General features: G+C 29.8%; 1 protein-coding gene across 9 annotated transcripts in view; it reads left to right on the plus strand.

Annotated features, from left to right (window-relative positions):
* The window catches only part of LOC142328306 (mitochondrial protein C2orf69 homolog), a 77,265-nt gene that overhangs the window by 33,060 nt on the left and 29,414 nt on the right, over nucleotides 1–14,791 (plus strand). For 6 of the 9 annotated variants that reach the window (XM_075372063.1, XM_075372016.1, XM_075372031.1 and 3 more), the window contains 2 exons: nucleotides 3,587–3,673; nucleotides 14,392–14,565. In XM_075372063.1, coding sequence (XP_075228178.1) covers nucleotides 3,614–3,673; nucleotides 14,392–14,565 — 234 coding nt within the window. In that variant the 5' untranslated portion in view covers nucleotides 3,587–3,613. Of the gene's footprint in view, nucleotides 1–3,586; nucleotides 3,674–7,685; nucleotides 7,794–14,391; nucleotides 14,566–14,791 lie in introns of those variants that run through there. The other 3 variants (XM_075372050.1, XM_075372056.1, XR_012757264.1) reach the window with 2 other exon arrangements.

The following is a 14,791-nucleotide window of genomic DNA, read 5'->3' on the forward strand; positions in this document are numbered from 1 at the left end:
GAAACGTTAGGGAGACGTCCATTCTCATTGTTTTGTGATGGTCGGACAGCATCTTGGGAACCCATCTCGCACACAGTTTGTGGTGCTGAAGTCTCTCATTCGCAATGGTGTAGAGAGCTGACCTTGAAATTTCAGGAAACGAATCACTCAGTACAGAAATTGTGAACCGACGATTTTGTCGAATTGCCTCATCCACTCGCTCAACGAGATCATCTGTTGACACTCGCTTCCTTGCCGGACCGCCTGCATCATGAACATCTGTACGTCCTGCTTTAAAGTTCCTTCACCATTATCGCACTTTTCTGTCACTCATTGAAGTTTCACCGTACAGATTACTTATTCGTCGATGAATTTCAGCTGCATTACACCCCTCAGCCTGAAGAAATCGAATTACCGCATGCACTTCACACTTGGCTGGAGATGCTATTGTTGTAAACATGTTTACGTGCTAGCTGCGTGTTCAGAACTAAATGAAGTGACGCGGCGTGATTGAAGACCATATTAGAGACTCTGCGCAACACATATGCGCAAAGGTTCATCCGATTTTTGCGCGGGTTTTTATTTCGCGACCGATCGGACCTTGAAAAAATAATCCTTCGTAGTTATCAAGAAGGTTACTGCAATGAATAAGCTTACTGCATGAAAATAGGTCATGCTGAGGAATACAGCCTTGGAAAACCTACAGTCTGTCATTTGCCGCATGTAAAATTGGTCTGCTACTAGAACTATATGATTGCCTCATTTTACAACCAATTCTATTGAATTTATTTATGTGTAAGCAAAATAAAACAACAAATTATTCTTTATAAAAGTTTAGGAAAATTGTTAGTTCATTCTGAGGCTAAAATCAGTAAACTATATAAATACATACTTAGTGCATATATTATTATAACACTAATAATGATTTGATGTAAAAATTACAATGAAGTGTTGAGTTCTTAACAAAATACTTAGTACGGTGCAAGTATTGGAAGGAAGCTCGCATCAATTACAGAAGTATGAATATCACTCTGCAATTTGTTGCACATGTTGAATGCCTAAATCCTGAATCACAGCTAACAGAAATATCAGAATTTGAAAAAAGTAAAAATCTACAAATGCATAAAATAATTCGTATCTTATTATTTGCTTCACAAAAATATTTTATTTGTTTGAAATATAAATCACAATGCCCTCATCCCTATTTCTATTATATTAATATAGTAGATCTACTACATTAATATACCTTTGTGTTTGATATATTAATTATATTTACCTATCTCTATTTTATTAAATATGCTAAATACTTGTAATAAAAGCAAAAACTTACATAAATAAATTTAAAAAAAAGTGTTTTTATTAAATAAATATATAGGCTGAATTAGTAATTTGATTTGACAGTAACATAAGAAGATTCCACATAACCATTAATAAAAGATTTTTTTATATATTAGCAAAATTATTTAATGGTGCCAAGTGAGCATACAAAGCTGGCACTTATTTCTTAACAATTTGATGCCAAATTTCTACTAAATAATCATTAAAATAAAATGTTATGTTGCTGATAATCAGTATTTCAGAAAAACAGCTATTTAAAATGGTTTCCTTTTCTTTAATCTGATCCACTCATGCTTGAAAATTTACATGAGTTCATCTAAGTTAAGTGTAATACAATCAGTCGAGAACAAATTGGGAATCCCTGTTGCTTCAATTAATAATTTTTATTTTTCTGTTGAATGAATGAACTGATCAATGTAAAAATTATCCTTAATTTATTTTATTATTGTAATATTTCTCTGCAGCAGATTAAAATTAAAAGGGAAACTGGAAAGAAGCCAGTCCAAAATTAACTTTGAACACAGCTGTGCCTTTAAACTATATAGTAAATTCATATTTAAGATTAAACCTATGACTTAAAAACATTATTAATAATATTTCCCTAAGTATTTCTAACAAAATAATAATTCACAACACCCTGTGCAAAGACTAAAACTACTGTATAACCCTACTCTGAACTGACATTAACTGAAACCCAAGCTATCAAAATTATTAATAAAAAGTTTAATCTAAATTAGAACTACTCCTAAAAAATTAAACAGATTACATGTATGAAAGGCAGTTGTAAGTGCTCTCATTATTTTGTTATGAAATGGAGATATAAAAACTGATGCAAAAATAAAATGAAAATAATTTATGCTAGTTAGAAAATGATAAAATAGCCGTTTACTTTCTTTTTGCAGATTGCTACATATCTTCATGAGATAACTGAATTTTCTACTTTGTTACATTGAATCTGATCAAAAAAAGTATTTTAAAATCTTCTACATAAATATTATTATAATTAATTAATGCAGTATATTAGATTAGATCTTACCAATTGCGAATAAAATTTTAATTTTGTGCGTTTTGGAAAATTCATTGCTGCAGAACAATCATGATCCTTGGAATATATATTATGTAAAATATGGGAACAGTAACCTTCTTATGGAAAGAAGAGAGTAACTTATAAATTAGAGAGTAACTTATAACTTAATAAATCATGGTTATATGAGCTATACTACATTAATGGAGACAAACATATTGGTGTAAAAAAAAAATAGTTTGTAAAGCTCAAAATGGTAGCCCTTAAGCAATCAGCATTCACTAATCTACATTCAGGTTTCATTACTTTATAATAAACAGATTATAAAAACATTAAACAGTTTTATGTTAGTGTTTCAGGATAAAAAATAGCCAAATGTGAATTAGAACTTGAAATGTCATTACCAAGACTTAGCTTTTACCATAAAAGTGTAGATTACTGATAAATTTATGCATTAGAAATATAATGATAAAATTAATTAGCAGTGTTCTTTTACTTATGTAAATATTAAATTTCCAATTGAGTTTTTTTTTCAGTTTAATTTCAATGAGCAAGTGTACTTTCTTTATTTTATAATTTTATTTGACATCAAGGCATGATTTTCTATGTTAGTAGTTGAATAAATTAACTTTGTAACATTTAACAGAAAAACTGCAACTGTGTTTCTGTAGTGTCTACATTGAAAATAAATATGGAATGTTTTATGCATTTGCATTTTTATCTTAAAACAATAATTTTTCAGAAAAATATTTTACACCAGAAATACAACAAAAAGAACATGTTAAGTAACTGTTGGTCGAAACCATCTCAATATTTTGAAGTGTACTAAATTTTTTTTTCTTAAATATTGTACTGTAATTTTTTGTACTAAAAAAAAAATATTATGCATTTATTCTTATGAAGAATATATAAAGATGGTCACTTACTGGTTTCTTGCTGAATTGCAGTCATTACATGCTTTTAAAAAGCCAATTTTACCATGCACCGTGCCCTGCTCTAGCTGTTTCTTTCTAGCATAAGTTACTATAATTGGTTTGGCTTTCTTCATAAATTTAATACGCATATTCATAAGATGTTATATTCTAAATATGAAATATGAAGAATAAACTAATGTAGTTCTATTCATGTTCAAGATAGTTATTCTATTTTTGTTATTTTTTTATTTATATTACTTTGAATATTGTAATACTATTTTAAGTCCATATTTACTAAATTATAATAATTTAACATCTTTTCTTTTTGCAGATGGACTGATGGGTTATGTCTTGAAAAATGTTTAATATCAGAAAACTATCTTGGAATATTTTATACCTCTCTACTGCATTTAGAACTGTAAGTGTAAAATGTTTGTGTAGCTGAAGTGTTATTCTGTTACTGGGGTCCTTTTGACCAGTTTTTTGTTTATATTGCATGATCAGATGTTTTTTTCTGCCATTAAATACTATAGTAATATCAACATCATAAAGTAGCTGTTTCTGTTCAATTAGGAATTGTATCTTTTATTAGTGAAATGATTTTTTTTTTATATTTCTACATTAATCAAAATTATTCCCTGACATTTAAATGTAGTGGAATGCTGTTAATAAATAAACAAATTTATTATTTTGCTCAGCACAGGAATTTTTTATTAGGTGTGAATTTTTAAGTATTGTGTATGTTATAATTCTGGAGGGAAGAAAAAGAATTAAATAGGATTCATTCACAATTTATCTCAACATTTTGCATTGCATTCTGGACAGATATATCGTAAGTTCTATGTAATGTTAAAAAATATTATTTTTTTCATACTGCTTCCATATAGAGTTCTTAAAAATAATTTATTTCTATTCTTATTATCACTATTTATACTAGATGTACAAAAAAGAATATGGGGGTTTTAATTTGTTATAATATCATTTGGATGAGGTGTAAAGTCTTGATTTAAGCATAGAATTAAAGATAAACAGAACATATTTAGTTATGTGCATGGTGATAGATTGATTGATTCTCTGTATTTCTGCTTGACAGCGCCACTAGCAAAGTTGTGACTCCTGAACAGAAACTTCTCTGATTTGCAGTTTGCTAAATGTGAATGAAGTTACATGTTGGTGTGCATTCCATATAAAATTTAATTGTGACCCTCTGAGTGACAATAACATTTGTCGATGGTATAATGGGTTTGAAACGACTGGATGTCCAGGGAAGTATATGGAACAACCGAATGTGTCTGAAGAAAATGTTGAACATGTCAGGGAGTTTTTCATATGTGGTCCTATAAACCTGTTTATGAAGGCCGGTCTCAAGAGCAATGCAGTGATGATGGTGTGGTATGTTTTAAGGCAATTTTTACATATGTGTTTGTACCATTTGCAGTTGTTACAGGCTTTGAAGCCTACTCAATTGGTACACTGTGCGTGTCAACTTTGCAGTCGAAATGTTGCAATATGAAGATGATCTTGATTATGTTTAGTGATGAGTTTATATTGGATCTTAGTGGAAAGTTAAAACTCAGATAATGTCCATATCTGAGGATCATAAAATCTTTATGAACTCTTACAATGCAAAATGAAAAGGGATTCTGTACAATTAAATGTTTTCTGTGCAATATTCAGATGGCAAGTTTATGGGTCATTCTTTTTCGCTGAAGTAAGTGTAACAAGAGGAATTGCTTATTTGGATATGGTGCTTACATTTGTTGTTTCTCAACTGCATGATGGACCAGAGAATTTTATTTGGTAACAAGATGTGCACCTACTCACTGGCATAACTGTACGGAATCAGTTGAATGACATTTACCCCAACTACTGGATTGGTCGGCATGGACCCAATCTCAGAACTTGTTTGCAGTGACCTCCAAGGTCACTCGATCTGACATATGTTATCTTTTCCTTTGGTATTTTATAAAGAATTTTATGTATGTGCCTCTGCTACCAACTGATTTTCCCGAGATTTGAAGCACAGGATTGAATTAACTGTCACTTCCATTGCTCCAGACACGCTGATTTTAGTTTGGGATGAACTTTGCTATCGGTTGGATGTGTAATATGTCACGTAAGGTTCTCACATTAAAGACTTGTTGGGAAAAACTGTGAGAGTTACTCTTTCATTTTATTTTTGATTCATTATTCTTAAGTTAAAACTAGGAGGTATTAAATAAATTTAAACTCCCAATTTATTCTTTTTTAATACCTGTATTTTATTATGAAGATGTGGTGAAAAGATCCCAGACCATTTCCAGGGAATTAAACCTGAGATTAGGTTATCTAGAAACTACCACCCCAATCTAGTGGCCAGTTTATAATAATTAGAATTTATTCATTATAACCATTTTAAATTTGATATATAAAAAAATTAGGAATTTTAATCACTAAATTTCTAACGTAGGAAATCACTACCATAGAATATTTTTTTAAAAAGTGTCTAACATCCTCAGTATATAATACCACTTCAACCATAAACATAGATGAAAAATTTCCTGTTCTTTATTTTGCTTCTCTCTGTACTGTTACTTTTTAGTCATTTCAACACTTTGTTAAATTCTTTCTATCTTCTGCTAGTTTTTTAATTTCTTGTTATATTCCCTTTTTTACTCAGCCTTTTTTTTTAATAATAATTCCCTCCCTTTTCATCTTGATTTCTACTTCTGATTTCAATTTTCCAACTAAGCAAAATATATGTATTTCTTTTTTAAGTTACTAATAATTTATTTGTTTGACATCATTATTATTTAATTTTGCTTACTAAAAACGTATTTGTATTAGCCAGTTTGAAAACTCATGTTTGTTCATCTTTTTCTTTTAATGCTTATGCCTTTCTTTGAGATGAAGGTTTTTTGTGAATAATTTTACTTTCTGAACGACTTCCCTTTTATCCCTACCTAACTACTACTTGGTATGACCCAACTTTTACCCTCAAATTATTTAACAGATTGCTAGTGCTATTGTTTTCTCTGAGCTAAGATGAGTGTTCCCTTGATCAAACCTGTGAACCCAGCCAAATAACATTTATTGCTTGAGAAATTAGAATGGGGAAACAAGAAGGGGAGTGTTTCTTACCCTCAAATTGTCAAGCGAGTGAGTCATCGTGTTGCGTAAAACAGAAATTATTGCAACTGAGGAATTGCAAATTGAAAGGTGAGAGAGGTTTCTTTTATAGAATGAATGACAAAGAATTGATTTATAGTCTTTCTTTTTTTTACAATGGGAAATCAAATTTTTGAAAGTAAATGTCAGTTTTTGTTATGGTAAAAGATGTGAGTTTCTTTTATAACAATTCTTATAACTGTTGTTTTTAAACTTAAATTTACAGAGTATTTTTGAGCTTAAAAAGAAGAATAATTACAGAATTTTTGTAATATTTGGTTGTAAATAAAAAAGTCGCTTTAAATTATAATGCAAGTTTTCAAACATGTTGAAAAATGTGCCATGATAAGTAAAATCTAATTTCGAAGTCTGATGTATTATTTGCTTATAGTTTTATTTAGAATGGAGTATTTTCTTTATTTTATTTGTATAATATTCCCTTTTATTTTGTGCTGGTGTAAAATAAAAAAAGTTATTGTTATCAGCAAAGGTTAAAAATAACATTTTATTTTTTTAATTTCTTTTTGAAATCTGTTTGTATAAAGTCCCACCTGCAGGTACAAATATAAAACTGTGGAGACAACTTTTAGGATTTCACCTAGATGAATAGTTATATTAAATTCTGAAATGTGACTATTCAGTTTTTACAGATAGCTATTTCTTTTTTTGATTTGTATGAGGTCAGACATATGATCTTTACTATGGTTGTTGGAGATGATGTTTCTGTATCAGCTCACCCTCCTAATTTCTTGAGAGATAGTTTGTTTGATTCATGACATATCTTCTATAACATAATTTAGTAAAGTTAACTAATATTATTTGTGAACAGAAGTTCAATATTTATAAACCCAATGCTTGTGTAAGCTCATTGTTGGAGGTATAATTCATATACTGGGCATCTTAAGAGGCAAGAGAAATGGATTCAGAAATAATTTAAATTATTTGTTTATTTCATACTTTCTGATATGTCAAGAAGTTGGAGATGATGCTCGGAATGGTCGTTATTTGCATATTGTATGTGTGTGTTGTATACTTTTCACACAATAAGGTTATTGAGCATTTTTAAGTTTGTTGTCAAAATTTATTCATTTATAGTTTGATGTATATTAGATTTTATTAACTCAACACTTATAACTTCATAATTCCATTTTTGTTTAGTTTTATATGGTGTAAAAGTCATAAATTTTAATATGAAGAGATGTGATAAACTTTGCTTTGATTCTCTCTTCAGTTTGCTATTTGACTTTTCTTTAGTCTTTACAAATAATTTGTATTAATTTCAGTGGTAGTTTCACTCTATTGTACAAGTTCCTTCCATTATACACTACACAGCACTAAGTATCAAGATGATGGATCACACCTATGTGTCAGATTTACATGATTGTAAAAAGGTAATTAAAATCACAGCACTAAAATAAATATAAATATTTGTTTAAATTAACTTACTGATTTCTATATAGTGACCTAGTTATAGTGTTTTTTTTTCAGTTTATTTTTATTTTGAGAGTTTAAGATTTCATAAGAATCATTACCACTCAGTCTAGTAGTTATGGATATGAGGAGCGAGTTAACTTTTCCTAACGATAAATGAGTATTGTTATCCCATGATAAATTAAAACAATCATTATTTAATTATTTGTTTAATTTAATAGAGCGAATAGATATTTATAGAATTAAATAAAGTATTATATGATACAATGTAATTTGTTGATGTAATATAACTATAATTTTAAATATTATTTTACTCTTATTCATGTTGCTGAAGAATCAAATTATAATCAGTGATTTTGTAAGAGTTTTAGGGTTTAGATTTCCAAGAATTTTTTTGAAGAGGTTTTTCTTATTTTATCTAAATTTAATTGCATTTTACTCAATATGTATCTATAAAAAAAATTAAAACATTGTTACAAATGCATGAAAATAGTTGCTTTACTAAGGAATACTGGTAATAAGTGAGCTGATTTGGCATTTGGTGTATTCTAATTAAAAACATCTATGAACAGAATTCTTTGTTGAAAGATATAGTTGGTCACACCAATATATTAAAATACTGATCCAACATAATGCGAACAGTGTCAAGACTACAAGTAAGTATTGATTGTTTTTTAAATGTTTTCAACCCTTAACGACTTATTAACAGAATTAATGAAATACACATTCCCCACAACTGTACACTTTTCCCCCTTGATTTAATCAATTTGTATCCAACATTTCTGTTTAAGAGAAACCATAAATATACTGGAGTTAGTTAAAAACTCAATAGTGCATTATCAAAATATATAACTCAAACCATAATCTTATATTATAAGCCATAACAGAATGAAATTACTTAAAAGACGATAAATACTTAATTCAACTAGGCCTGCCAATGGGTTCACCCATTTTTAGTTTCGTGGTTGAAATATTTCTACATTTTAAAACAATTCACATTTTACACTGTAAGGAACACATGAAGTATTGCATTGGCATTGCCATGTTGATGATATCATATTCCTAAACAAAGTAAACATGAAACAATGTCATAAATTCCTCATATCTATCAACAAATTACGCTCCAGCATAAATTTCACTCAGCCCAAAACATTTGTACCTACTATTTTTCTTATAAACTCTAACATAAAGTTTTCCATCAGTTAATTTGGTTTCTTATTAAATTTATGTACTTTCTACAATTAGTTACACTTAAATCTATTCATTCAGTATAATTTTTTATTAAATTCAAAGTATATAATGTTTTGGTCAATACTAGCCAAAATTCTTGTATTTACAGTGTTTCATTACTGTAAAATAGAATTTTCTTCATAATTTAGTAGAAATCTATTAATAACATACTAATTTATTGAAGTTATTATATTTTTTTTAATACAAATATTACACCCAAATATTTTGGATAATTTTTTTCTTGTCCTTATTCATTAAACTGGTTGAAGCATTTCTTCATTCTTTTATTCTACTCCAATCTTTTAATTTCAATAAAATTGGTATAACTTTTTTGTGTTACATATTCTAACCTTTGTCTCCCATATGGGGTTTTCTGTTCTCCCTTCCATTTCTAAATTAAATAATCCCAAATCTTACAAGTAACCTACAAATCACTTCTCCCAGTAACTTTACTTTAGGCTCTTTTTTCTCCTATTATTTTTAAACCTCTTCATTTCAAATTTTGTTGACTGATGATTTTTAACATCCTTCTAAAACGTAAATTTCAAAAGTCAGTATTTATTTTCTTTTTAGGTTTCTATTTATTTAATGTTGCAGCTTAATTTACCAGTGGTGTATGCAGAATTTTGTTAATGGGTCATTATTAAAATTGTTTATAATTGACATGGTATTTTAAATTCTGTGTGTTATTTTATTATTATTATTATTATATCATGTTACAGTATATTTATTTTACAATGTTCAAATGTAGCACGCTCATAAATACCCTAATAAAATTTTCTATAACATATTTTTTCACAGCCTTACGCTATAATTTTTTTAACAAGTTTTAACATCTATTTCATTTTGTATAATAAAAATGCTTGTGCCTGATGCCACATGCCATTTTTAAACAGAAATGGAATAAAAGTAGACACACGGAAGTAAATTTCTGGCATCACTGATGATAAGTTCAAGTTTACATGGTTTTTTTGCTCGCGCTGCCATGTGAGGGATTTGAATGGAGCACCCCAATCTATTCAAGAAGCACAAATGAGAATATTAGAAAATTCTTCATCAACATTTTTGCATATGCATTTTATTTCACTGTTAATATCTTCAGCAAGGTTTACTGCTTCTAAGATATCAATAGTTGAATTCTGCAGGAATTTACACAATGGGAGACTTAAAGAAAACAGTCTCTGAATACAAAACAGCCGTATCACAAATTGACAGTCAGTCAAAGCACATAGAAGTGAATTTGTTTGTGAGGATGAGTCTTTGTAATTCCATTCTGATATGCTTTGAAGGGTTGTAATAATAGGGTCATACAATTCCACCACCGTGACCACGGAATTATACCTTTCCAACCAACATGTTGTGCGAAGTTGAACGGGTTTTTCACGATGTGAAGTTGTAGTTTCCATTTTACTTATTGCCGATTTTAAAACATGTTGGCTTTTAGGGATATTAAGAAATTTGTACAGACTCGATATTGTAGCCATACAGTTTCTAATGGCAGTTACTTCACAAGCACTGGATACATAAGTTGAGGCTGTGTGCTGAGCAGTGGATTTATAAAGTTGATGGAATATTTCCTTTACATCTGCCTGGGCTCCATTTACTTTTCCTGACATGGACATAGCTTCATCATACCCTTGACCACAAATCTTATTTATGTTTACATTTAATGAACGCAACTTGTCAAATATCGCTGTTGTGATTCCTATTCTGGTCACATCATATAATGGTACAAATTGTAGAAAGTTTTCCTTCACAGTGAAATTTTCTCTGTCAACATAACAAACACAGTGATGATTGTTCTAAGTCTGATCGGCAAGAATAGTGAAGCAACTAGAGGCACTATCTTTTACGAGTTTTCGAAAAATCAGTTCATTGCACACTTTAATTATTTCATTCTGTATTCTAGGACTGGTGTACTGTGCATTTCCAACACTACATGTCAACATATTCTTTAATACAGTATCAGTCTTACTTCAAAAACAAAGAAGTGCCCTGAAACTGCCATCATTTTCTTCTGGTTCTTGGTTGAACTCGATCTCTCATCCTCCTGAATCCCTGTGGACTTGGAGAGCGATACATTGTTTCCCACAAAACAAAATACTTTCAATAATAGGAATAAGTTTTTTCCTCTACTCCAGTTTCTTTTGAGTTGCTGCAGTATCTATACAGTTGCTGCACATCTATAGACTTCATCTTCCTTCATGAAATTTCGGTCATGATAAAGACAATTGTTCTGAAAATTGTTCAACAGCAGCACCCTTCCAGTTGTCAAATTTCTCACTACAAAGTTGACCTAAAGGTTGCTTGCCAGATCCAACACCATTGCTTAGAGCAAAAAGTACACAAAATTTACAAAAAATCCCTCCCTCAAATTCAGAATGTGCAAGCTACTTCCAGTGGTAAAGCCATTTAAACTGAAATTGCAGATTTCTCTTTCCTTTTATTGGAAAAACAATCCCTGGATTTGGTTTTCAGGTATTGTTCAAGAAATTAAGTTTTTTTCATTAGTCAAGTCTTTTCCTTCGTAAATACCAATATCATAAGCATGTGGCTCATTGGAACATGAAGAAGTTGAAGCTTCTGGAACCAGAACAATACACTCATCACTTCTAAATGATTCAGTGGGCACGTCAACATTATTGAGTGATGTCGATGTACATTCAATACCAGCCGAGTTTTCACAGGAGGGTGTGAAACTAGTTTCGGGAAGAATGTTTGCGACAGCAGACACTATCATCACGTTGCGGTAGCGAAGAAATATTTGGCAATGTGACATTTTCACTAATGTTACAAGAATCACTACCGGCACGTGACTTTTGTTAAAAAACCATAAAATTAAAACTTGAGGTCACCTAGACATATTAAAGAACACGGAACGTTAATGTGAAGTTTATATTTAAAAATATGAACTGCGAGATGCACAAAACATTAAACGAAACGTTCCACAACAAAATCTGAACTCAGACTAACAAGTGAATACCGCTCGACAATGTACAATATTTCATATATGCACTGCTGCCACTGCAGAACTGTCCTGACAATATGTTTCACAACAAGTAAGTTTATAAGGTGTCGGTGTTATTTTATTACTAGGTCGGTGTTATTACCTTCTTAAGTGGCACAGTTTTGATGGTCTTTCCTCTCTTTCAGTAGTCAAGGAGGGGTATATGCTTTGACACCCACCGCACCAGTGAGAGCACTTTCGCCTTTCCAGAATGCTGAATGACAGCTGCTGTGTTGCATGTTGAGTGATGTACTGTATTTGCCGCAGCTCTGAGTACAGGGATTAAATTATTGAAGAAGGAAGGGTGACGGACTGGATCTTATGTCGATAGATTCTGTTACTCTGACACTGAGAAATTAGATGAGAGAATACAATGGATTTTTAAAAAGATACTCAAATATATATGTATAAATTTATAGTATGTTTATTTTATATAGGCCTAATATTAAAATGCACTTAAATCTTCGAGGAGGGGGGTTCAAACCTGGTAACCCCTCCTTGCATATGCCCCTGTACTTTATTCTCCATGCAAATAATCTTGAAAAATATTTTGGTTATCACTTAGTCTATATCTGACATTAATGAGTTTTTAAGTGCTACCTACCCTTTCCTTATGCTATTCTGGTTTTATATCTTACTTATACTGAGTCTATTTGTAATTTTCTGCCTAAACAAAAAAGTCTTTGGTTTCTGTTAAACATAATTTTCTTAATATTAACCTCAAAATCATAAATAAAAAGTAAAATAGAATTAACACTAAACCCTCTGGAATGCCTAGTTAATAATTAAGCAAACTGAAATTATGCTGTAATTTCACATTTATCATTCCATTGACACATTATTCCTGTTACTTAATTAAGAATCATACCGATTATGTCCATTATCTCAAGTTCAACTGCCCTTATTTTCTTTCTTGTAATATAAAAATTTACTATCAAATGTATTTGTAATGAACCAAAAATGTCAAAACTATTCTTCAAACTTTTAATTTTTTTTAAAAATTGAGACTGAAGTCATCGTAGTAAATTTTACTTTTTTAAACTTTGTTCCTCTTCAACTGGCATATTACTTTTTAAAACTATTTAATAGTCTGATAAAGATAACCTTTTCAAATGTTTTAGAAAATGATGAGGTGGATCTTTTTATAAATTTATTATTAAATTTATGAACTAGCCATACAATACATAATGCCAATGTTTGTGCTGGAGTGATAGTATCTTCATGTTTCACTCAGAAGGTCTAGGTTTGAATCATGATTATGCTTGACATTTTTTATATGTTAAAAATTTTATTTCACACAGTAGCTGTAATCAAGTGGTAGTCTGTTTTTTCTTGTGAAAATAAATAAATTTTACAGCCATTAAGGTAATACTTAATTAAATTTGTACACTGCAAATTACTTTAATATATACTGTAAAATGTTACTACAGTTATTCTAAATTTGGTATTAATAATAATAATAATCTCTAAATTTAATTTCTTCATACATGAGAAATAAGTCATTTATATTTAAAAGAAGATAAAATGTAGTTAATTAGAACTTTCTTGAATTCAGAATTAATAAAATGTTATTTCTATTTGTCAAAGTTCTTTCATATATATATTTTTTGATATCGAATGGCATAGATCCATCAATTAGTATTTAGTATAGTGATGCATCAATTAGTGTTTAGAGTTTATGAGATTGAGAAACAGTCATAGATTAAACAATATTATAATTTTACCTTACTAAAGAAAGCAGAAGCAGAAGTGTGAGAACTACCTAAATCTAAATTTTTGTCAAATTAATTCTGTTGGGTTTAGCTCAGGCTGGTAAGGAGTCTCAATATTTTATGACCTTATTGTTCCTGATATCATGACTTGTTCAATCCCTCCATTTCATAACATTAGATTTAACACAGTTACAGAACATGGAATATTTCTTTCTCTTAGCCATGCCAGCTGTCTTATGGCTATTCAGATTTTTGGAGTAGGATATGTTTTTTTGTCATGATTCAAAGCATTATCTACCATGGAAATTTAATTTATAGGAAGGTTTCTGATCAACTGGGTTTTAATCCATTTTTCAGAATGCTCATTTCATGGTGATAGTTTCCTATTTTCAGGCCTGGTTTAAAAACCAACAAGGCATTATCCTTTTGAAATTTTCTTCTTGTAATCTGTGGCAGATTTTTCTAGATGCTCTAGCTTCAAAACTTAATATATCTCAAATGTTGACTTACTGTAATAATTCTATTTTTCATTGAAGCTATATAAATGCTTGTATCACTTGTAAATTAAGATGGTTGTAATTACATTTTGAAATTTTTTATCTGTTTCAGATTCTAGGTAGGAAAGGTTCCTCAGTTACTACTACTACTGATCCTTCCCTCTCTTGTTTAACACTTCAAGGTGTTTATGGATTTGACAACAGGAAAAATGACATCATCTACTGTCAACCTGTTGAAGGTCTTTCCCAGAAATCTGTTGTTGTGTTCTTTGGGGGAGATATTCAGGTAAAATCATTTAAATGTATTTTTTCTCCATAATACTTATTTATGTTTAATTTGAATAAAGATAAAATGTAATTTTATTTATCAGCATATTTTTTAATATTCTAGTTCTTTTTGTTTTTAACACAATAAATTATTTTTTGAATATGTAAAAAATGTGATTTAATAATCATAATTTTGTAATAAACTTAAGTAACATCTTTCACTTCAGTGAGGTCTATGTTACATA

Source organism: Lycorma delicatula, chromosome 1 (genome assembly GCF_047948215.1).
Source record: "Lycorma delicatula isolate Av1 chromosome 1, ASM4794821v1, whole genome shotgun sequence".
Classification (NCBI taxonomy): Eukaryota; Metazoa; Arthropoda; class Insecta; order Hemiptera; family Fulgoridae; genus Lycorma; species Lycorma delicatula.